Raw genomic sequence first — 25,286 nt, forward strand, 5'->3', positions numbered from 1 at the left:
TCAGCTAGTTACTACCTTACCTAAGGTTACACCACCACCACGTGTCAGAAGCAGCATTGGAACCTACCCCTTCCTAGATCCAAAGACAGTCAATCAGTCAAGTATTTATTCAGCACCTGCTATGTGCTAGAGGCGGGTTCCCCACCCCTGCCCTAAATGCTGCAGCTAGATGACCTGGAGGCTAAAGAGAGCCTCTTGTTAAGGGAGGCTGAAACAGGGTAGTGAGTGAACCCTTTCTATGTTTCATTTCAGTCCTTTTTCTGTGTTTCAGTCACATCTGACTCTTTGTGATTCCATTTTGGGGTTGGCAGAGGTACTGCCATTTCCTTCTCCAGTTCATTTCACAGATGAGGAACTGAGGCAGCTAGGTGGGACAGTGGATAGAGTACCAGCCCTGGAGTCAGGAGGACCTGAGTTCAAATTCGGCCTCAGACTGACACATAACACTAGCTGTGTGACCCTGGGCAAGTCACTTAACCCCATTGCCTAACCAAAAAATAACAATAATAATAATAACAATACAGATGAGGAACTGAGGCAAACAGGGTTAAGTGACTTGCCCAGGGTCATCTAGCTAGAAAGTGTCTGAGTCTGGATTTGAACTCAGGTCCAGGCTTGGCACTCTATGTGCTGTCCCATATAGCCACCTTCATTTATTATTATTGTTATTACTATTTATTAGCTGGATAACCAACCTTGTTAGGGGTCATAGGATTTAGAGCAGAAAAAGGTCTTACAGATCAGGACTACATTTGACCTTTAAAAAAAAAGCAACCCAGAGACTCTGTGACTTGTCCAAGGTCACAGAGGTTGTAAATTTCAGAGTCAGAATCTGAACTCAAGTCTACAAATTCCGTTTCCTAGCCAATATTCCAACCACGGCCCCCCCCCCCCATTCGGGTTCAGGTAAAAGCTGGACTCTAGGGACAACTTGTGAGGATTCCATCCCTTTGGAAATGCAAACGTCCTTAAGGGCGTTTTCTCCGGCCGGACTACATTTCCCGGCACGCCTCGCGCCACGGGCGTGGAAATGCGTGGTGACGTTGCGGAGACCGGAAGTGGCTCTTGCGCAGGCGCACGAGGCGCCGCGGGGAACGTGGAGCGAGTTGCTAGGACAGACCGAGCGGGTGTCCTTGGAGGTAACTGTCGCTTTCTCCGTTGGCAGCAGAGGGTGGAGTACTCACAGTAATGACAACAGCAGTAATAATAGGAGCGAGGTGCTTTCCGGGGAGGGAGGGGGTCTATGTCCTCCCCATTTTACAGGCGAGCAAACTGAAGCACGGACCGGCCCGGGGCCACAGAGGCGGGTGCTGTTACTGCCTCCGTTTGTACAGGTTAGGACACTAAGGCTCACACAGGTGACGCGACCAGGGTCAGGGTCACCGGTCTGGGGAGTGTCAGAGGAGGATCCGAACCCAGGGCTTCCCGACTTGTCCAATCAGTCAGTCAGCATTGATTAAGCACCTACTGTGTGCAGGGCACTGTGCCAAACGCTGGGGATACAAATAAGAAAAAGAGGGGCGGATAGGTGGTGCAGTGGATAGAGCACCGGCCCTGGAGTCTGGAGGACCTGCGTTCTAATCCGGGCCTCAGACCAAACATTTGACAGTTACTAGCTGTGTGACCCTAGGCAAGTCACTTAACCCCAGTTGCCTAAAAGCAGAAAAGAAAAGAAAAAGAGAAGCCCCTGCCCTCAAGGAGCTTGCAATCTAACGGGATGACAGAAGATAAACAATTATACACCAAGAAAGCGAGGGACACCATCTACTGGGCCGCCCTGCCTCTGAGCATCCCCTTGAAGCTCTTTCCCCTGCAGCACGCTGCCCAGAATGTGGTTTTAAGCTTGCTGATGTTACTTTTGACCTCAGAGGTCACCTAGTCCAGCCTGCTCATTTGACAGATAAGGAAACTGAGGCCCGGAGAAGGTGAAGCACCCATAGGATCACAGCCTAGGGGACGTGAAGGGAATTAGTAATAGAATATCAGAAGTGGGATATGTACCGAGGCCCTCCCAACAGATAGTGACTAGTGTGACCTTGGGAAAGTCACTTAACTTGGAATGTTGCCTGTTGTTATTACTATACACCTCAAGGGGTTCTTGTGAGGGTTCAAATAAGACTGTGTAAAGTGTTTTGTAAACCTAAAAGTGTGTTTTCTACACACACACACACACACACACACACACACACACGACGCACACACTCGCAAAATCTCTGTCGTCTATATCTATCTTCATCTTCACCTATCTACTTACCGATTTATAGCTACCCATCCATCAAACCATCTGTCTGTCTACTTAATTGTCATCTATATCTGTCTATTTCTGTCTTCTTACTATCTTCTATATCTATCCATCTACTTACTATATCTGTCTACCCATTTGTCTGTCTATCTCTTGATCAATAGATATAGATTTCTATATCGATCTATCTATACCTACATCTAAATCAATATAAATTGATATAGATACTGTATATAGATAAATAGCTTTTACATATCTATATAGTTATAATTAATAAAGAGCAAGAGAAAGTAGCTTTATGTTGTACAGACCATTGAACCATTGGTAGAGAGAGATGCTGAGGGCACCAGGAGAGAGAGAAGCTAGATACTGACTTTGATTAGAACTTTGATTTCACTGGTATAGGAAATCATGACATGTTTTGTATCTCTGTTTTCAGCTCCTAATGAAATAGTTCCTGGCCTCAGAGAGCTTACATTCTATCAGGTGAGAAAACATGTCAGTCTGTAAATCAATACAAAATTGACGCATGATTTTTCCCTCCTATGGGGACAGCACTAGCATTTGGGAGATCAGGAAAAGCACTTGTAGGAGCCCTCGTTTAGGAGCTGAACTTTGAAAGGAACCAGGGAAAGGAGAAGGTGCATTCCAGTCATGAGAGGGATGGGGAGACAAAGTCCCTTTATCTCTTTGGGCCTCAGTTTCCTCATCTGTAAGATGAAGGGCAGGACTAAATCAGTGGGTCCCACCTGCAGGAGAATTATTGCAAGGGAAGAATTCCCTAACTCCATTAATAACAAACATTGACCTCATGTGCGTATGTGAAGTGACCTGCATGGGACCTGAGGTGTGGAGAGGTACAGAAATGAGTGGGATGGACTAGAGAGAAAGTTACTTTGGACTGGTGTTGGAATGAGGCGGAAGAGATAGGGGTCCCCCTCATTTTAAATGGACGTAGCCTACTCTGTTTTCTTCTTCTCCTAAGCAGTGTTAAAGGGAAGCGTGAGAAACCTTTTAACCTTGAGAAAGGTTTAAAAAAAAGCCCTTTGCCTTCCAGACATTGTCTACACCCTGTACACCATGGCCCTGGCAGCAGTTCGGGCGGCCTTTTCCAGAGCGGTGCTGGCACACACAACTGCCTCCAGCTGGCAAATGACACTTCAGAGTAAGTAATTTTTTGGACTTGACGTGTTTTACTCTAAATAGGTCATAGCATCTCAAAGGCTTGATGGTGACCCTAACACCAGACCTGTGTCAGCAAACACAGCATTAAGATTTCCTTCCCTTGTTCTCTTCCTGCCCCTATCCTCCTCTTCTTCACTCCTGCCTCAAGGCTGAGTGAGACCAGAGAGCTCTACGCTGAGTAGTGGGGTATCTCCAGTAAACTCTATGCTGGGCAGGGACATTGAGGTGTGGGGATGGTCTGTAGGACTTTTCCAGGGAGTGTAAACCTCTTTATCCCACAGTGTTCGTTAAGTGTCTGCTGTGCAAAGTCCCTTTATCTCTCTGGGCCTCATTTTCCTCATCTGTAAGATGAAGGGCAGGACTAGATCCGTGGGTCCCACCTGCAGGAGAATTATTGCAAGGGAGGAATTAATAGCAAATTTTGGCTAATTAACATTAATAGCAAGTATCGATCTAGTGTGCAAAGGCCCTTTACATAAACACTGTGGGATAAAGAGGGTTATACTCCATGAAAATGTCCTTGGTTTCAAGACATTCACAGTTTAGTTGGGGAGATAACATATATAAAAGCAATTGTGAATGAGTGACGCAAGAGCATTCAACGTGCATGTACGTAGAATTAAGTGCTAGCTTGTGTGGGACAGATTAGGAGTATTCTAGTTAAATTGACCCTTATAGGGATTGTTCCTTGGTCTCACTACTATCCTTGTTCTAACTAGTTGACAATTAATTAACTTGAGTAAATATTTAAAATTGACTATCTTAAAAAGTGATTTATCATATTTTGTAGTTTTCATTTTATATCAAAGATGAGCTTTTCTAAGAAAGCCTTTTCAGAAGTTAAAAAAAATAACCTTAGAAGGATTCAAGTTGAAAAATGAGGGTCCAAAATAATGTTGGTGAGTGGGTATTATGGGAGTATGCTTTGAAAAGAAGCATTTTCGATTGGTCTACATGAAGGAAAAAAATCATTTTGAAAAGTCTGTGCCATTGGGTCAGCTAGGTGGCACAGTGATGGAGCACTGGTCCTGAAGTCAGGAGGACCTGAGTTCGAATTCGATCTCAGACACTTACTAGCTGTGTGACCCTGAGCAAGTCACTTAACCCTGACTGCCTTCCACTCCCCCCCCCCCAAATCTATGCAGTCAGAATAAGAGATGACATCTCTCCGTATTATCCCTGGGATAGACTGTGTGGGGGTTCCTCAGGTATCCATGCAGTGACAAGATACACAGAAGGTCTCTAGCCCTTTGGAGGGCTAGTGAGAGGACATGAGTGAGCTACAGAGGATGGGGAAATGTGCCTAGGGTAGCGGTCTGGATTAGGAGAAGGAGCACCCCTGTCCTTGGTTTCACAAGTCTGTTTAAGTGTGAAGTTTAAATGTCCTTGTAGCCCAAGCACATGCTGCTGCTGATTAACTCTGTCTTCATTGTTTGGGGTCTTTCCAGGAGGAGCTCTAGGTTGCATTTGTCATAAGTCGACGTACACACCTCTTCCAGAGGACTACAATTGGTATGTATGATGATCCATATGAAACAGGAGCAAGACCTTAATTTCTGTTTGTGCCTTAGATGTAATCTTAGAAACAACTTAATTTAGTTACTTGTTTTGGTGTCTGCTGCTTTCTTTCTTGCGTTTTGTTCTGTTGTTATCTTTTTTCAATAATGATTACAGTGGTTTTTGAACAAGCCTATGTTTACAAGCATTTGTTAATAAAAAATTACTGCCATTGTATTTTACTGAATGCTCTTTTTCTTGTGAGACATAAATGCACTGCCAGAAATCCTCTTTATTCTTTTTGTGACAGTATTGTAGCTTTGGAAAAGAATTAATTTTCCAATTTTAGTTCATGTCTAGTAGATAAAAATAGCCACTCAAACTATTATTTGATTTTGAACAGTTAATAAATGTATAATGTTTAGAAACTAAAATACATACTTTATTAAGCATTTTATTTTAATACATGTCAAAAATAGATCACCTTTGTGATTGTTTTAGTAGGAATACTAACTGTACTCCATTAAAAAATGTGAATTGGGGTTAATATTCAAAAACTCATTTATTTTTGACCATATTCAGGTTTTCTTATGAATTTTTTTTTTTGAACATTTGAGAATACTATGTTTAGAGCTGGACAGGGGAGCCGTAAGTGCCTGTTTTTCACGGATGGGAAAAAGGGTATGAAAAGAGTGATTTACTTTCCCAGTCTCGCACACAATCACGGTCTGTCAGGGAGACTGAGATTATAAATCCAGGTCCTCTGACTCCAAATTTGGTCCTCTTTCCACTCTTCCAGTGCCTTTCTAGTAAGTACATAACTCTCTGAAGTCAAAAGGTGCTTCAGTGCAATTCACTAAACATTTTTTACCAAAATTAATGTTTATGTTATCAACATTTTGGAGTATTCTGTCCTGAAATGGTGGTAAGACATTCTGACAGCATAGCTCATTTTGGTAGTCTTCAGTTGGCTAAAATAACTTTTTTTAGCATTTAGTTTTTCATGTTAATTCATAGCCACACGGGTTTCTTCCGTGATTGGAGTCAAAGCCCTTGGAGCTAAAATGTGGCAGGTTATCTAAAGAAGACATTGGTAGCTGTGAAAATTATGCTTTTTTAGAATACATTTTATGTGCCTAGAGGCCTGGAAGCTGCTCTTGGAAGAACTATGAGATAGGAGAAAGATGTTGGTCATTTGTTTTTCATAGGATGAGGAATTAAGTGATTTTGTGCCTAGGATGTTGTGTGCATTTCTGGTCACCAGACCTCAAGAAAGAGAGAATGAAGCTAGAGCAAGTCCAGAGAAGGATGCTAGGGGATGGGAATGACTCCATTAGGAGAATACACTAAAAAATGAGCTCTGCTCACCCTACCTGAGAAAGGAGGACAAAGTCCGTAGAGTCATGGAGGGTGTGGAGAAGGTGAGCACAGTCTTTCACCAAATCACAGATGGCTAGAATGAGGAGCGACCTCTTGGAAATTGTCAGAAGTAGGTTTGGGACAAATAAAGGAAGTTTGTACCGTGGCTAGTACTTAGTGGTATTCTTTCCCACTAGGTGGTACATCTAGAAATATAAACATTTTAAAGATAAGCAGAATGAAGATGCAAATGGATTTTGGGCCAGTTTAGGTAGTCATGGATCTCAGGGTGGTTGCATAGACATGGCCCAGAGTGTTGCCCCCTTTCACGTGGGCCAGTGGGCTAACTGCTCATTTAGCATTTTTCTTCCTCATCAAGTAATTTTAGATTAATTGCTTCTAATCTTACAACACAGATCCATTATGTCCCATATACAGTAAAATGCTTTTCTTTTATAGTAAGGTGGAACTCGCGTTGTCATCAGACGGCAGAACAATCGTCTGTTACCATCCTTCTGTGGACGTTCCTTATGAGCACACCAAAGTAGGTCTGCGTTTCTTACTCTTTGAATCACCGTAAAATCATATCTTATTGTGATGGAAGAAAGCAAATAGGCAGGGAGCAGCATGAATGAGGGAGGGGAAGGCAGGGTACTCTGCTTTCAGCTGACCTTTCTTTTAGTGCATTACTTCTGTCAGACGTGAGGCCACAGGGTGATGTTGCCAGCAGCTAGTGAGATTTCAGGTGGCACTCGTGAAAACGCACTCTTGAGAATGGAGGCGTTGCTATCGTTCCACTGTGGACTCCCTTCATCATGCCGCATCTGCAGTATTTTGTCATGTGTTGGCCGCCATATTTTAGGAATGTGTTTGGGCCTGTTCTGTAGAGAGCTCTGTCAAGGCATAGGAAAGTCAAAAAGTTTATGTGACAATTTCCACTCTTTTGAAATTTATAGTCTAACAGGGAGCTGACACGGACCTCAAAAATGACAATACACAATGTTATATGGTTATCAGAAATTAGATCTTTCTTAAGTGCCTTTTCTATGCAAAGCACTGTGCTAGGCCCTGAAATTAAAATATGAAAAACAGTCCCTCACCTCTGAGAGCCCAGTCCCTCACCACTGAGGCTATGACATGTACTTACAGAGGCGTGATATGAGGTAGAGCACAGTAAGAGAAAAGAAGAGATGCCCAGAAAGACCTGTCTGAGGTTTGAGCAGGAGAGAACAGTTTCCAGCTGGGGATCCTGGAAGACCAAAGCAGGAGGCATCTGAGCTTGTGAGGTGGGGCCAGTGGTAGAGTGTGGTTGGAATATAGTGTGCAGTGTGGACCAGCGCAACTAGACAGGAGGATTAGGGTGGAGCCAGATGGCAGTTTAAGGAGTTTGAATTTGAGCCTTTAGGCTGTAAGTTATTGAGTATTTTTGAGGAGGGGAGTGACTTACTCATCAGACCTGTGTTTCAGAACAAAGGATCCAAGATTTTGTTCATGTGGGTGCTCCACAGACACAGACTGCTGTTCTCCATGCCTTTGTAGACAGCTTTTTATGAGTTTCCAGAACCAGAATATTTGCCTGGTGATGTCTCTGACCTAAGCTGGGTTCATACTTGCATGACATCTATATAGATAGCCCATTACTGGCAGCATACTTGGAGACTTACCTGCTTCATGGGTCCTGTTAGAACCCGTCCCCTGCTGGGATGGCCTTTAAGAACCCAGGGTCACCTCCGTGCCCCATGGAGCGCAGAATCAGGTATGAGAAGGGTCAGTTGGAGGAAGGGATTGGGTACCAAAGGAATCAAGAGGATTTCGCATCTGATTGGATGTGGGGAGTGAGGGGGAGGGAAAAGTCAAAGGTGGCAGGTTTTGAGTTGGGGACTGAAATGATGGTGAGTGTGGTGGTGGGTGCAAGACAGATTGGAGAGGAGGGCCAGAGGTGGGTGGGCTCCTAGGAATGTGGATAATGAGATCTGCAGGTCCACGGGATTGTAGAGATGTTTTCATGCAGGACACTCATTTTACAGAGGACAGAACTGAGACACAGAGATGCTTTGACTGGCCCAGAGCCAGGAGGCTGACCCTGCTTTTCTGACTCCAGGGTCCAGCAGGCAGTTGGGTGACCAGAGCTCAGGGTGAGACAGGGATTTGGGAACTGTCTGTTCAGAGGTGATTATTGAAAGTGTGGACTTGGAGGAGAGCCATCTCTGAGACAGGAAGAAAAGAAAGCCAGGGATGGAAAGCATTGAGGAGCATCTGTGCTCAGGTATCACGGGGTGGGAAGAAGACCATCGAAGGAGACCCCGAAGGCACACCTAGACAGCGTATTCAAGAGGGAGTAGTTTGGTGGACTCTGAGGGAACAGAGGGAGAATGCAGTAGTGGGGGGGTATCGCCTGTGTCAGATAGGATGCAGCTTGTGTTGCAGAAGGGTTAAGGTGCATAGGGATGGTGGAAGGCCATGGACTGGACGCGTGACAGACTGTTTAGGACCTGGAGAGAGCAGTTCAATGGAGCTGGTGAGGTTAAAGCTGAATTGAAAGGGTTTGAGGGGTGATAGGTGAGGACGTGGAGGCAGGCAGCGAGGACTTTGTGGAAGCTTATCCCAAAGGGGAGACAATAGCTTGACTTGCCACCAGGCCTGAGGAGAGGGTCTTCCAGCGTGGGAGGCATCTGGAGCAAGTTTGTAGATAGATGGGAAAGAAAAGCCAAGTAGAGAAGAGAGGCAGAAATGGCAGAAATGGAAAGGCTTTGTGAAGTCAATGCTCCATGAGTCTGAGGGGGGCTTGTCACTCCTGGAGATCTTGGAGGGTCTGTGCAAGAGGTCGCGTTAGCATGGACTTTGAAGGAAATTAGGAACTCACCAAGTAAGCGGGGTAGGACATGCTAAACGGAAGGCAAAGGTGTGGAGGTGGGAAAGAAGAGTGCAGTGGGAGACCCAGAAGTGCGTGAGGAGTCCGCAGAGGTGGCAGGGCGTGTCGTGCCCCGGGAGCCCTCATTGCAGGAGCTGGAGGTGCTGGAGGTAAGCAGGAAGCAGAGTGTAAATTCCTTTGTCCAGCTACAGGCCTGAGGTGGGTTTTCTGCAAAGGCAGGGTCTTGTGCTCCTGATAAGCTTCATAAGGGGTCCCTGTGGGTTCAGAACCTTTTCAAACAATCTCGCCTGTCAGTTTAATTAGTTTAACTTTAGGCTTCTCTCCCCCTCGCGTTTATACCAGTATTTGCAGACTAGACCCCTTTTGAATCTCGGTGTCCCAAAACATAGATCCTAAATCATCCTGCCTTTTCCCCTTCCTCCCTCCCCTCCCCCTGCCCCTGCCCCCAAGCTTGAACCCTGGTGAACAGAGGGGAGATAAATGCACATTGATTTTATTAGAGTAAACATTATTTTCATCCATCAATCTTCTGATAAATCTGTGATGTTCACTTAACCACCAATAAATCATAGTTGAAAAAATATTGATTAATCCACATGTTTTCATTCAGATAAGCCACCTCAGACTGTACTCCCAGTGTGTTTCTTTAAGTCAGCTAGAGTGCCTTTGGCCACGTGGATGCTCAAAAAGCTTTTTCCAGTTCTGATATTTTAGGAAAATGAAACTTAGTCTGGGGACAGTTAGTAAGTAACTGAAAAAGAAAGAGTTGGCTATCTTAGTTATTAGATCAGCGTAATTATGTACCATGGATTTGAACGTAGAACATTTTTTTGAAAATAAAAAACTTCAGGGGGCAGCTGGGTGGCGCAGTGGATAGAGCACTGGCCCTGAAGTCAGGAGGACCTGAGTTCAAATTCGGCCTCAGACCAGACACTTGACACTTACTAGCTGTGTGACCTTGGGCAAGTCACTTAACCCCAGTTGCCTAAAAAGAAAACAAAAGAAAAGAAAAAACTTCAGAATTAGTTTTTTAAAGGCCAACATTCAGCCTTGCTCTGTTTTAGGAGCAGCTGGGTGGTACAGTGGCTAGAGCAGTTGTCCTGGAGTCAGGAGGACTTGAGCCTCAGAGACATACTAGCTGTGCACCCCTGGGCAAATCACTTAACCTCGGTTTGCCTTAGTTTCTTCAGCTGTGAAATGGGGATACTGATAGCATCTACCTCCCAGGATTGTTGTGAGGATCAAATTGCAATAATATTTGTTTAAAAATTATTGTAAAATTTTTAAAAATTAAAAAACAATTATAAAATAGCATTTGTAAAAAAAAAATAGTCCAGTGTTTGGCACATAGCAGGCACCATATAAATGCTTGTTTTCCTTCCTTCCCCCCTTTTTCCTCTTTTACTAGAATTTTTCACATGTTCTCTCTTTGAGGTCCAGCCAAGTAGATCAGACAGTGACTGAGAATCAGATAATGGTTCTATTTCTGAGTATGCCAGAGGCTCATCGTGTGACTTTAAACAAATCATTCATCACAGTGTTTTTATCTTTATTTAAAAATAAAAGCATTTTCCATCTTCTTACAGTTAGGGAGATTTGTTTTATGTTGGGCCAATCCTCCTGCTGAATAGGGAGAAAAATGTTAATTTTTGAGGTGCATTGGCCCTTTGAAGCTCTTAGTCAAGTTTTCCTCGCATCTGGAAGCGAGCCCCTGCAGGGTCCGGCCCAGCACCCCTGAGCTCCATCACACCTTAGCAAGGAGATGGATGGATGTTTGCTGCGGTGTCTCTGTTAAAGAGCCCTGGCTGCCAGTCTGTTCAGAGCCTCAGGACGGAGTCTGAAAGCCGCGTCCTGCCAGGCACAAAGGCGTTGTCCTACAGCCGTCAGGTCCAGCGTCTCTTCCCACCAGCCTCCTGGTGATTCCTGGGGCCACCTGCCTCTTTTCTGCTTTCTCTCATTGTAGTTACTCTCACGTAAGAGGCCACCTGCCCTTTCTGGTGATCCACACCTTGTCCTTCGGATTCAGGACAGCACTTGTGAAGAAGCCTTGCCTGACCAGCTCTTCCCCTCCCGCTGGCCTTTCCTTCATTTGTCTTTATCACACACTCTCCACCCCTCATCGTGGATCTGCTTGCCTTGTTCTCCCCTCTGTTTGTCTTGTGTCTCCTTGGGGTCTCAAGGAGGCACTGGGTCCTTAAAGCCTCTGGCCTCGGAGGGCCACTTGGGGCGGAATTCTGTTGAGTCGGAAGGGCTTGACAGCACATGTGTTTTTTGAGGACCAGCCTGGCTATGTCTGTCAAGGCTCATCACGAGGTTGGTTGCAGGGCGATAAGTTATTCTGCCACAGCAGCTCCAAGGCCTTTTTCTAAATTAGAGGGAATTGCTGCCTGGGTATCCTCCCTTTGATGAAGTGAAATGAAGAACTGAAGATGTATATTTCTCTTAATTCTGTAACTCAGACTTGCAGGACGTATGGCCTGCAGGCAGTATGTTGTGCAGACCTTTCTCACATCCCTATGTTTTTAGCGGGCTGCCCAATATCCTTTCACTGGCTGAAAGCGGCCTGTGGGCCCAATGTTGTACAGGCCTTCCTTAACTAGATGGTGATCTTGTGTCCTGTAGGCCCAGTAGCAATGAGCCCAGTTACTGTATGTTGTTAACCTGCCATTTAAGGACTTTGTGGGCAAACAAATTAAAGTTAAGAATTCTATTGTAATTCAGGTAGTTTTAAATTCAAGAGAAACTGTGCCACATTTTCATGGTCATTTTTTATTGTATCAGAGTGTATCTGGCTTTTCTTAAAACACTTTTCCAAACCTATTTTGTGATGATTTTCATCTACATTATCATTTTATGCTTTACATACAAATGATCATTTTTCCTAGTAGGGGAATAATGTCTTTTGGGGGAAATCTTCCATAGGTCTTGCATAAGCCTAGATTGTATCTTTCAGGTGTAATACCTTTGATTTAAAAAAAAATAGTAATTATGATATCTCCTATGAGGGATAAATAGTTGAAAGCATTGAAGTTTATTGATACTGCTGTTTTTCAGTTGTTTCAGTCCTGTCTGACTCTTCGTGACCCCATTTGGGGTTTTTTTGGCAAAGATACTGGAGTGGTTTGCCGTTTCCTTCTCCAGCTCATTTTACAGATGAGGAAACCGAGGCAAACAGGGTTAGATGACTTGCCAGCTAGTAAGTATCTGGAGCTCAATTTAAACTCAGGTCTTCCTGACTGCAGGCCCAGTGTTCTATCCACTGTGCCACGTAACGCCTCTTTCGATATTACCAACAGTGAAGAGATTGTGTTTATGAAAGATTGGTATTGAGTCTTATATCTCAGTGAGAATTTTTGCCTTTGACTAAACAACTAATGGTCATCCTTAGTAAGTATAAATTAAGTCAATAAGGATTTTTTCATTTGAAAAAAATTCAACAAATAGATAGTGGTATGAAAAGGAAAAATTTTCCTGAGTCTTTGAGAAATTAGGTATATCCTAAAACTTTGTGCTCCCTGCTTTATCAGGAAAATAACCTTTACCACTTAAACACTATGACCTAGTGAATTAACAAGTTAACTATAGAAATTATTAAATAAAAAAAGTTATTAAATAATGGCTGGCATTTCTCTTATGGTGAGCTCATATTTTGCAGCCCATAATTAGACCAGATCCTGTGGATAACCAAGCAGAGACACATGACCAAATGCTGAAAGCCAGATTAAAAGCCGACGGTGGCACTGCTGAGCAAGGACCCATGATAGAAGAGCTGAGTGAACTATTCTTCACCACCAAGCACGCTGGTACCCTTATGGACAGTGAGTATTTTCTTTAAAAGACAAAACAAAACACAGCTACTCCCTTAATATCTAGATGAACTAAAGAATGATGCTCGGGAGTTATTGTGTTAATATTTTACAACCTAAAAGATTATTTTCCTAAAGTGGTGTTCTTTCACTTGAGAAAATCGAGGTAGTACTGATATAGTTCTAGTGAGATATGCTAATAATCAGCACGCATTTATTAAGTGCCTACTGTGCACCAGGCACTCTGCCGTGTGCTGTGGGTACACACAAATGAACTAGACTCTGACTTCAGGTTGCTTACGTTGCGTGGGAGGGATGACAACATGTATAAGTATATATAAAATAATTAAATCAATATGAGGCCTTTCTTTTGGCAAGAGTTTGGAGGTCAAGGCACTGGCTGGTAGGGAGAATGGGAGGTGTTTCACGTAGAAGATAGTTTTTGAGCTGAGCTTTGAAGGAAACCAGGGGGTCTCAGAAATGAAGATGAGATGGAATGTGTGGTCGGGGCAGCCTGTGATGGGGTATCTTGTGTGAAGAGCAGAAGGAAGGCCAGGCAGACCTGGAGATCAGGAGAAGCAGCAGGAATTTATAATGAGGCTGGAAGGGTAGATTGGGTCCAGGTGGTGAGGACCTTTAAATACCAAACCGACAAATTTGTATGTGATCCTCGAGGAAAACAAGCTTTCCCTGGAACTTGGTGACTAGTAGAATGACATGGTCAGACCTGTGCTTTAGGAAGGTCACTTTGGCAGCTCTTTGGAGGCTGAATTAGAAGGGGTGAGACTTGAGGCAGGCAGACCAGTCAGGAGGCTGTGTCATTAATCCAGATGTGGGGTGGCTGCCATGAGAGTGGACAACCGGGGACGGATGAGAGAGGTGTTGTGGAGAGAGAGAAGGCGAGATCTGGCTCATGGGTGAGTGAGAATGAGGAGCTGTGGAGAACACACATCCCATTAACTCTGATATTGGTGGTCTATGAGTGGAGAACTCCTTGATTGGGGATTTGGGACAAGCTCTAGCAAACTGGGGGTAATCTCAGCATCCCACACGTTAATTTTAAGTTCTAGCCTACACGTGATAACTGAAGCTAAATGTCAGGACAACATTTTTCTTAATTTTATAATGGAATCTCGTCAGAGCTTGTAATGGCAAGAGTCCTTGAGGTTGAAGAGGATTATTCTTTTTTTAAAATTCTGTGAGATGTTCATTTAGTATTTTGATTTTCATTCATTTCACTAGTGAATGATTTATACAGTCATAGTGAGATGATGTTTAGTTTTCGGCATCCTGTAGACAGCGAGCTTTGGACTTGGGGAGGATTCAGGGATGGATGGAGAATTGATTCCCTGATCCCTGTTGTTAGGATGACCTTCCTTCTTGGTTTTCCTTGTATTTATTTGTATATAAGCATTATGTCCCCTAGGAGAGAATAATGTCTTTTGGGGGAAATCTTCCATAGGTCTTTGGAATATAAGCCTAGATTGTATCTTTCAGGTGTAATGCCTTTGATTAAAAAAAAAGTAATTATGGTATCTCCTATGAAGGATAAATAGTTGAAAGCATTGAAGTTTATTGATAGCTGCTGTTGTTCAGTTGTTTCAGTCCTGTCTGACTCTTCGTGACCCCATTTGGGGTTTTTTTGGCAAAGATACTGGAGTGGTTTGCCGTTTCCTTCTCCAGCTCATTTTACAGATGAGGAAACCGAGGCAAACAGGGTTAAGTGACTTGCCCAGGGTGACATAGGTAGTAAGTGTCTGAGGCTGGATTTGAACTCAAGAATACACTAAGAAATGGAAGGAATTGGATGAATGTAGAAAACAAGACTTTACACATGTTAGAAAACATAGAGCTGCAGTATCTGAATTGCTGTCATGTTTGCTAATACTCAATTTGATTACATTGCTTCCTGGCACTCTGTCTGACCTTGCTTTACAGGTGCTGGCCATAACTAGGTTTCATCTTTTACATTTTTGAGAAGTTTTCTTTAAAAAGTTCCTTAAAAGACACTTTCCCCCTAACACTTCCTAATGATAGAGATTCTTCAGGACTCAGATATGAGCCTAGTTTTCTGGTTGTATCCCATGGCCTGGTGAAACTCAGGCTCATAGCTGGAAATATCTATTGACTGATCACATGCTTATTTATCTCTCCACTATTTTTTCTTTTTTTTTTTCCAGTCAAATTGCAAATACCTCTTTCTGTAGGAAATACAATGAACTCTTTTGCTTGATATATTAAGGCTCCTGCCAACCTCTCAGCCTTATTTGATACTACTCCCATGTTGTACTCTGGCCAGACCATACTATCAGCTGTTCCCATCACTTGATATGCCATCTCTTGCCTTCATGTCTTTGCACAAGGCACTACCCATGCCCATATGCACTGCCCACTCCTCTCTGCCTCCCAGAATGTTCCTTGATGTAAACTAGGCCTTATTCAGACTGGTCTGTCTGGTGCTTCAGGGTTAGAATTGGAATGAAATGAAATCATTGTAGATCGGAGGTGTCAAATTTGAGGCCAGGCTGCAAGAGGCCACAAAACTCTAGTGTTGCCTGAACCTGGATTAATTGTAATTGAAAGTGTTTAGCAAAATAAATAAGAATACGGTACAACCTAGATGATGTTAACTTGTGGTTTTCTGAGTCAGTATGCAGCCTGCAGGGATCCCTTTCTATTTGGGCTTGACACCACTGCTTTAGATCAATTTAATGTTAACAGAAGAAAGTTTATTAAGCCATAGCATGGAAAGGATACTCAGCAAGGCTACAGCATCGATTCCTGTGGGTAGCTTCCCTGCTTCTGGGTGTGCTGGTCAGAAGGCCAAGGCAAGGAGGCAAGAACTCCGGAGTCCTTGTGGGCTGGCTTTCATACTTAGGCCATCAGGAAGCTAAAGCTAAGATAAAGGTTTAAATCTTGATCCTCTTGGCCAGTTAAGTTTTAGGGATGGTTTCAGTACTCTTAAAGGAAACTCTCCTAGCCTGTATGGGGTAGGGCTCTGGGAAATATTGCTGCTTCAAAAGTGCAGCTAAGGCCTGCCACCTTCTGGGAAGCCCTCCCCGATCCCTGTTGTTAGGATGACCTTCCTTCTTGGTTTTCCTTGTATTTATTTGTATATAAGCATTGTGTCCCCTAGGACAGCGTGAGCTCCTGGAGGGCAGGGACTATGTTGTTTTACTCATTGTATCCCCAATATTTAGCAAAGCGCCTAAAGTAGGCTCTTGAGAAGTGTTTCTTAAATTGAATCGAGTTATCAGCTTCAGCATGACAAACGTAACGTCTTCCCTTCTAGAAATCTCTCCCTTTCTAGTCTCTTTCTACACAGCTTATGCTGCTGACTTGCCTTCCCCTTAAGTAAGGAACCTAGAAAGACTTTGGTTTTGTAAAACTCCTTACTGTCACAAAATCATGTCCTCCCTGTTCTCATACGAAGTCTTAAGAGAGCCTGCTCGTCCTTTCTTCAGACCTCATTTCATACTTGTCCCTTCCTTTAATGCTGACATCGCCAAGTCCTTTGTCCAGCCCTGGGCCCTCTCTGGCTTGGTCTGTTTCAGCTGCCTCCCCGCTTGAGTTAACATCCCATGTGCTGAGCATTTGTAAGAAGATGAGGCCAAAATACTGTTCTCTGTTCCAGGGTTATTTGCTCCTCTTAATTACTAGGTCTTCATTCACTATTTTTTCCCCAGTGTCATGTTTGTATTCCTCTGTAGTAAAGTGTCCCATTTAAGTTGTCTTTGGGGTTTATCTTTTCCCTCTTCCCTCTCCATTTTCATCATAAAGCCCTCTTGATTAGATTCTTCCTTTTCCAGCCAAATTTACTCCATGTCCTTGGGAGATTTATTCAAACTCTGGCCAGGAGCCCAGTGTTCTCATAGCCTAAGTCCAGAAAACTAAATCTTGTTCTTTTTCATTGTTTGTGTTCATATGTTTGTAAGTCATAATCAGTTTGACCATAGGACTTTTACAGTGTGAGATTTTTTGTTTGGGCCTTTTGGTGTTGCTTAACCACTACTCTATGTTTGCATGGAGTTCTAGTGATGCTAGACCAGAAGATGTGGTTGTGTGTTACTCGTAGCACTTTACACCACGTGCCTTGCTCGTGGGGCAGTGAATGAGTATTTGACTGAACCATGCGTGTCACTGAGCTGCTGAGCTCCTGCGTCACCACTGTCCTTCTCCCGTGCCTCTCAGGGGTGAGGTCCCCCCTGCTTTCTTCTGTGCCACTTTCGTGAACTTATACTCTGATGATTCCTGTTCTTGACTGTCCATCTCTCGCCACAGTCTGCTCGGCCCAAGCCATCCTCCTTGCCCTGGATGGGTTGCCTCCTCATCTTAGTCTTTTAGAAGCCTTATCTTCCTTCAAGGCCCAGCCCAGGTGCCATCTTCTTCCCGAAGTCTTCTCTCCAGCTCTTCCTCTACCATGCCTCCAAAAACTCTCCCCCCTGGAAGCTCACAACTCCTACACTTCACATGTTGAAAGTGTCCCTCACTCCTTTTCCTCTGATTGGCTGGTTCCTTCCAGAGCCTCCATTTTAAGGAACACAGGCCAAGGCTAGCCATGTATTCATTCTTCTCCAGGATACACTCCTGGCTTTCCTGGACTTCCTGTATGATACTTTTGTTCTTAATAATTCCTTGTCAACTTGACCATGTTTATATTCGTACCACTGACTCGTCAGAGTGAAAATCAGAGTGAGTAATGTGCTAGAAGAATAATGAGAAAAAGATACGCCATACACCGGAAACAACTTGGTCACGAATTGTTAAAATCAGTTCTGGGTAATGGATGGCAAAAAAAAAAATTGCAAAGTTTTATCAGTATAAACCAGTTTACCATCACAAGTATACCAGAAGACCCTAGAAAGAAATCTAGATAGCAGTCACTTGACTCACTCACTGAGCAGACAGAAATGATGGCTAAAAGCAAGACTAATCTAATCTGTGTACTTGTTTGCATAAAACCTTACCAAGGTGGCTGATGTAATGCCTAAGAGCAGAGAAAAGCAATGAAGGGTAGCATGAGCTGTTAAACAAAACTCAGTAAGAAATCCAGCTAAGCAAAGTGATCTTGAGGACATTTAGGCGGAAAATAAGAGGACAATAAATAAGAAAAATGGGAAAGATTCAGAAAAATTTTTACAACAGATGTTTCTGTCTGCTAGGATAATAGAGCTGTCACATTTGGGACCTGACGTCACAGCCTCAGTGCTCTTTTAGAGGGGGCAGAAAGAGAAGAAAGACAGGAAAAACAGCTGGGTTGGATCAGGACTTTATAGAGAGGAGACGACAGAATTGTTGGGGGGTGGCTTACAAAATAAAGAAAGTGTAGCGGATGTGGGAGCTGTTGAGAAAAAGCTCAGTTTTATTCTGGAAAAAAAAGGTGACCCTGACAACATCAGCAAGCCATGGGCCTATGTGCCTGCTTTGTGGTCTCTTGAAAATCTTTGTGAGGGTCATCCTCATTTCATCAAGGGCAGCCTTGATGAGGGAAGGTCATCAGTAGGGTTAGCAGGATTTTTGCAATGGATGTTCTACAGAGGACATGATACATATCAGGAAAGTCACAAATGGACCACTTTTACCTTGTACTGTTGACTGAAAGGTGTCCAGAAAATAAGTTCTACTGTGCTTACTGTTCATCAGTTATGGAAAAGCATTTGTTTTGGTAGGCAAGTCTGTCTTCCAACAAGGTACCTCTCATTCATTTGCCAGAACCATTCAAGATTATTACTTGAAAGATATCACAACAGAAATAACCCTCCCTATTGATACCTCTGGTCAGAAACGCCATGTGAAGCATAAAGCAGGGGTGCCTCCTTTCTCAGTGTTTGGCTTTGTGGCAGAGGAGATCCAACATAGAGCCCAAGTTGAAGAGGGATTTCTTATGGGTGGTGAGGGCCTCCATTTGCTCCTGTTTTCAGGTGACATCGTTCTGTTTGCATCAAACATTGTTGGGCCTCATGGAAGAGGCATGTAACCACTCGAGACATCCATTGTCTGGCTTGAGTGCAGTTGGATGGACAGCCTGTAGAGCTTGCCCTTCACTCTATGTATTTGGAGTAGACTGTACAGAGAGGTTACCAACTGGGCCCAGAATTAAAGAGGAGGAGGAAGAGGAGAGCAGGCTGGATTGCTATTAGGGAGTTGCAGGCCTCTTTTGAGAGCCCCAAGTTTCTCCTGGAAACAGAAACCTGTTTCTTAAAAGATTCTGCCAGTGTTGCGTGGCTACAAGACACGGAACACAGTAAGACCAAAGAACTGAGAATGAACGTCACCCAGAGGACAGTGGGGGTGCCCCGACATGGCGGCCGTGAGCAGGCCGCAGTGTGTGATCAGTGAGGAACGTGGAAGAGGAGGAAGATAAAACATCGTCAGGGAGATGCAAGGTGCTAGGAGATGGACTGGCTGCATGGTGAGGGCAGGGTGTGCTCCATTGGTATCCTTGGGACGGCAGGATCGAGTGAGGAAGGCCCTCCAGCACTTGGGGTTCTTCCTGGCTTAGTGACCCCCTAGAAGGGAATGCATTTTCCCAGAATTCCTATCTTTAGATAATAACAGTGCTACACTAACTTGGGTAGTGGGGCATATTTATTATCTGGACACACACACACACACACAAATCATTAAGTTTTACTGATCTATATATGTGTCTATATATATTTATACAGACACATGTATGCGTGTACATATATACACAAACATACACATGTATATGCATACATACATATATGTGTGTATAAAAGAGACTGTGCCACAGCAAACAAATCTAAATTTTATTAGATAGCCAATCCAAAATAATACATCTTTACCAGGATATTTTTTTCTTCTTTTCAAGGTATCATCAGCGGCGCAGAAAACTCAATCCTCCCAAAGAGAGATGATTTTGAGACACTAATATAGTCATCATTTACTGTCAGAGAAAATGTCATCTTTGTTTATCTCACTACTTGAAGAAATGAAATAAGTGTTTCCTGATGTTATATGAGGAAATTTTAATAAAATTTTTTTCTAGATTTTTGATTATGTTTTTGTTCATATATCAAATAATCTACAGACTTGAGATTCTGGTTTCAAGCTGCCTGATTGAGTTAATTCCCACTTGCCATATTCTACTGCACTTTATAAGGTGTCACAGCTCAGTCTTATTATGATAATGATATAAACACAGAAAAAAAAATTTTAAAATGGGGAATGGCTATTCTTCATCAAAAGATCTTATCTTGCCTTTGAAAATAACTCATAAAGTATAGTATGAAAGTCACAAATCAACTTTCTTGTTTATCTAAGTATTGAAAAGGTGATTGCTTCACTGAGCTAATGTCTTTGCTGATATTTATTAAAAAAAAAACAACCAGTAACAGCTGAAATTGTTTTTTTCTGGAAAGGGATTTGACTCCCCCTCCCATTATAACGTTTTTCTGGTTTAAGAAAATGTGTAGAGAATCACAGTGTTTTCTTTAACTCTGGTTAGAACATAATATTCTCACTGCCTTTTTTATGAAAATGTAAAATTACAACCTCATTTGTCTTCACTAGTCAGGAAGGGCTTGTTAACATATACTCTTTCCAGCATTTCTATTGGGGAGATAACCAGTCTTTCAAAGAGACAGAAAAATGTCAACATTTAAACTCAGCAAAGGCTGAAAGAAAACTGAAATGAAAAGTTTTTAATGGGAAAAGGAAAATTAGGTTTGTGGGCAGGTATATTTAGATCTAGATGGGAGCAGTACTTACTGAAACCATACTTTATGCCTAGTTTGAATAAGAAAGCTGTAGCCTTTGAAAGGCTTGCAAGTCATAGGCGGTTAACAAATATGTGGTGATTAAAGGCCGAGGCTGTGATCAAGAATAACAAAGAAAATGTTATATCACTGCTCTAGTTGGTTGTCAATAAAAGTGTCAAAAAAAACCCAACCTGGTTGATTTTTTTTTGTTATATCAATCAAATACATCTATGTTTTTTTAAACTAAAGAAAAAAGCTAGTGACCTTGCAGGTTTCCAAAACAAATTTGATATTTGAATCATTTGCTAGGAGAAATGCTGCTGAAGTTTGGGGGTACTGGGACCCCAAAATCACTACATGCGGGTCCTGTCTAAATGAATTCAACCCAAGCTTTCTTTCAGCCAAAGACAAAGTTTATTAAAGATCCACTCTTAAGGAATCTAAGCATTTGTATCACTAATTTAAATGGGCTAGATCTTAAGAATCTGAGCCCTTGGATAGATTATAAGAATCTGACCACCTTAATGGAGGCCAGCTGGACCTTATATACGGAAAAACTGTGGGCGGCATCTAGGAGTAGCCAAGTAGTTTGGGGTGCCTAGAGGAGGAGTTTAAAGAGGATCTGGATGGGAGCAGCCAGTAAACTGGGGTGACTGTGAGGTAACAGACCATGTGGCCTAGCGACGATGGAGTCTAGATAGGATTAAGGGTGGGAAGTGGCCAGGGGCAGCCCAGAGGTTACAGAACAGAGTTGGGAGATTGAGCATAGCCACAATGAAAGGTCAGTTGAGTGGATTATAGCCTCAGGCAAACACCAGAGATTTAGCCGTGTGGGAAAGTCCAGGGCTTTTCCTTTTTGGGGTCCAGATCCCAAATACATGGTTTTGTGTGGGATGCCACTTAAATTAAAAAAAATTGAGAGGCATCTCAAGGTAGAAAAAGAAAGTTGAAAGTTTATTATTATTTCAAATCTCGAGATTCGGGTATCCCTCCACTAGTATGATCTGATGAAAGGAGACAGACTACAGAAACAAAGAACCAGATTAAATAACCCTAAAGGGTAAAGCCCCCACCCCCCACCCCCACCAACTGTCCACTAGTTGGCTCACAATCTCAACCTGAAACTCTACCACAGAAACTGAAAACAAAACAAAGAACAATGTACATATCCATATTTCCTAGTTTGCTGAAGTAATATCAAAGAAGCAGTTAAAAATGTGCAGTCAAGCTGGACGTTGTGCTGTGCCAGCAAAGTCACCATGACTGAAATACAGCAACAGGTGTAACAACAAAATATGGGGGGGGGGTGTTCCAAGAGTTTCAGGCTTGGTTATCTTTAACTGCTGATGTAACACTGAGAGAAAAGGGGAATTATAGAAATCTATACTTAACCCTATCTTGCCTCCTGAACTTATCTCCAAATTCAATATAGTCTTATCCCAAATCCTAATTACACTGAGAAGTCTTCATAGGGACATCCCACTCAGTCTTTTACTTTTAGGAATTCAGATCCCATCCCCATTAATATGACCTTGGGTAAAAAGCAATTTCTTTGTGCTTTGGTTTCCTTCAGTTTAACGTATGGGAGCAGTAGTTACCTACAGACTTGTTTTAAGGAAACCTCTATGTTAACTTTAAATCTCTAGAAAATTTGAGCTGTTGGTGTGTCTTGGTCAAACAGTTGCCATACATACTTAAAAATTTCATTTCCTTTTGGCCGAAAAGGAATGTTTAGTCTTATTTCAGGCTAATAGCTGTCTATAAATCTCCGGACGCACCTCATAGTGGGCACACACTCACATGGCTTTTTCTTGAATGAGAGTTCCCTTGGCAAAATGAGATGCAAATGAAGTCAGTTTCATTCTTAAAGATCAATGTCAGTTGAACCACCAGAGGGCGCTCTCATCTAGTGAGTGTTCAGCATCTTCTGCCATAGAACCGAAAGATAAATCACTAAATAGTAGGCTAATTGATTGTGAATAATTGGAAATTCACTTGAGATTAAATAATCATTGGTGGGGAGGACCGAGGAGCAAACATGATAGGGGCCTAGTGAATATTCATTGACTTGAATCCTCCAGCATTGGAATATGAGACAAATTTAACAACTTATTCTTCAGATAGTTGGGCATCATTTGGATTCTGGGGATTAAAATGATTTTTAGCAATTAAATACCAGTCTAAGAATCAGAAGGCAACTATCTAATTCAGCCAATACCTGGAAGGGATACCCACCATACTATTCCTGGCATGGTCAAAGTAGTGTGGAGTCACAGATTTAGAGCTAGAAAGGAAACAGAGGCCATCAGATTTAACCCCATAATTTTAAAGATGAGGAGACAGGTCCCAAGAGGTTAAGAGAATTGCCCAGAATCATACAGCTACTAAGTGTCTGAGGCAGCATTTGAGCTGAGGCCTTCCTGATTCCACCACCGCACCTGATTGTTTAATGACTGCCAAAGTAGGGGAGCCCTCTACCACTAGAGACAGCCCATCCTACTTCTGGACAGTCCTGAGCAATAGACTGTTTTTCCTGATATTTGCCTCTTTAAACTGTCATCCATGGCTCCTGGTTCTGTTTTCTGGGGCCAAACAGAAATCTGATTCCTTTTCTTTACGAAAGCCCCTCAGTTACTTGAAGACAGCTATCATGACTCTTCTAAGTCTTCTGTGTTCTTTCTCTGTTGTCCTTCTTGTTGTTCATGCCCTCTTTAAACTATGACACTTGGAACTATAATCTCAGCCTCCCATTTTTGCAGATAGAGATACTGAGAGCAGGGCAAGTGAAATGTCTTAGAAGCAGAGTTAGGGTAAGATCTTCTTATAAGAAGAACCTATTTAGCTAGCTACAGATGGAAGCTTTTTCCTTTTATATTTGTCAGATTTGTTGCCACAAATGCTTGATTATATCTTTGAAGAGACAAGAGTGTGATACAGAAGTTAGATTTTTAAAATTTTTACTGATTGTTGGTGCCCAAATTCAATGTGGTTTTGTCCTCTTGAAGCAAGCCCACAGGATGCAGTCTTTGTTCTATAGCTGACACCTAGACTCCATGAATATTACAACAACCTGGACTCCTTGTATATTGCAACAATCACCCCAAATGTTTATTATTTTTTTAATGGTAAAAGGGGCAAACATAAGCACATCTGTGTAGTTGGAGATTTGAGTGATGCAGTTATAATCATTTTAGGAAGCTGAAGGAATAAGGAAGGAAAAATCTGATTAGATTTCCTTATTGTTTATGTTTTAGTAATCTCTCTCTGAGGTAAGCCTTATCTCTTTCCATCCATGAAGATTTTCCATATCATAAATCTTAAATTTATTTCCAGTTTTTTCTCTATTTTTTACTTTGTCACCATGGGAATAAGAATAATAAATTTATTCATTACGGCTGATTTTAAATTATTCAGAAATTTTGGTCATATCTCTCTTAGTTGGGTAAATATTCATAACCTTAGATTAATATTGATTAACTGCCTACAGGGTATATGCATGGCCTCATGCTAGGCATGACAAAGCACTCAATTTAGAAATAAAATATTTTATTCTGACAAGTTGTACATAATGATATGCTCTTGCCCATATATTTTATTGCTGTAAATTTGCAATCACTGCCATGTCAAAAACGTGGCTGATTAACCTGCTCTAATGAATAGGAAAATGCTGCACTTTGAGAAATTAACAATCCAGGAATATGGAGAGAGAACTGTGTGATCAAACTATTTTAAATGACTGCCTAAAAATCTTGTTAAATTTTTGGCTTTAAATGTCATTTACAAATATGATGTGTTGTGATAAAACATAAAAGCTTTTCGAGAAAGTTTTATCAGAACCAAGTTTGCCTTATCCTGTATTAATGACATTACTAAGTGAGTTACTTGAGAACAGTTGAAATATCTCAAACTTGCCATTGTATGTAGATTTTATGCAAAACCAGTAGGACAACTAGATTCCTTTTGGGAAGAAAAATTGGGAGTCTCTGATTGGAAGAGGAGAATTGAAAATGACTCTCAATTCAATTCTGTCAATATTGAATGGAAGGCATTGTGCTAGACTCTATGGGGGCACACAAAAATGAATTAGGATAAAGTCCCTACTCACTGAGGAACTTAATTAGTCAAGGAGAGGTGAAGAGGATCAGCCGTTGCTCCAAAAGGATCATAGATTGATTACTGGGAGAGATTTTCCATGTCATCTATTCTAGAAACAACCCTCCCTCCTCCCAGATGAGGAAGCTAAGGCCTATAGATGTGAAATGATTTGCTCAGTCCTAGTAAAGTGACTTCCTAAGGGCTCCTGATTGTCAATCCAGCCAAGACGTACCCAGACACAGACTAGTTGAAGACTTACAACAACACAGGCTAAAAACACGGGCAGTTTTGGTGTCATGGTGTCGTGGAAAGAGCCACCTCCAACTAGGGGTCTAGGGGGTCTAGGTCCTATTTGCACTCTCACTTTAATTTTTGTCGTTCACTTGTTTCAGTCATGTCCAACTCTTCTGTGATCCCATTTGGGTTTTTCTTGGCAGAGATACTGGAGTGGTTTGCTATTTCCTTCTCCAGCTCATTTTATAGATGAGAAACTGAGGCAAACAAGG

At 42.4% G+C, this 25,286-nt stretch overlaps 1 protein-coding gene across 1 annotated transcript; it reads left to right on the forward strand.

Moving 5' to 3' along the window:
* The first annotated feature begins 1,021 nt into the window (after window positions 1-1,021).
* On the forward strand, window positions 1,022-19,974 carry MRPL42 (mitochondrial ribosomal protein L42). The gene is given in 7 exon segments (XM_021006457.2): window positions 1,022-1,139; window positions 3,300-3,407; window positions 4,876-4,939; window positions 6,743-6,827; window positions 12,811-12,952; window positions 12,955-12,973; window positions 19,797-19,974. Coding segments are annotated over 7 exon segments (573 nt in total). The 5' UTR covers window positions 1,022-1,030; the 3' UTR covers window positions 19,843-19,974.
* Window positions 19,975-25,286: the final 5,312 nt, after the last annotated feature.

The sequence above is a fragment of the Phascolarctos cinereus genome, unplaced genomic scaffold (assembly GCF_003287225.1).
Source record: "Phascolarctos cinereus isolate Bilbo 61053 unplaced genomic scaffold, phaCin_HiC Scaffold_1;HRSCAF=81, whole genome shotgun sequence".
Taxonomy (NCBI): Eukaryota; Metazoa; Chordata; class Mammalia; order Diprotodontia; family Phascolarctidae; genus Phascolarctos; species Phascolarctos cinereus.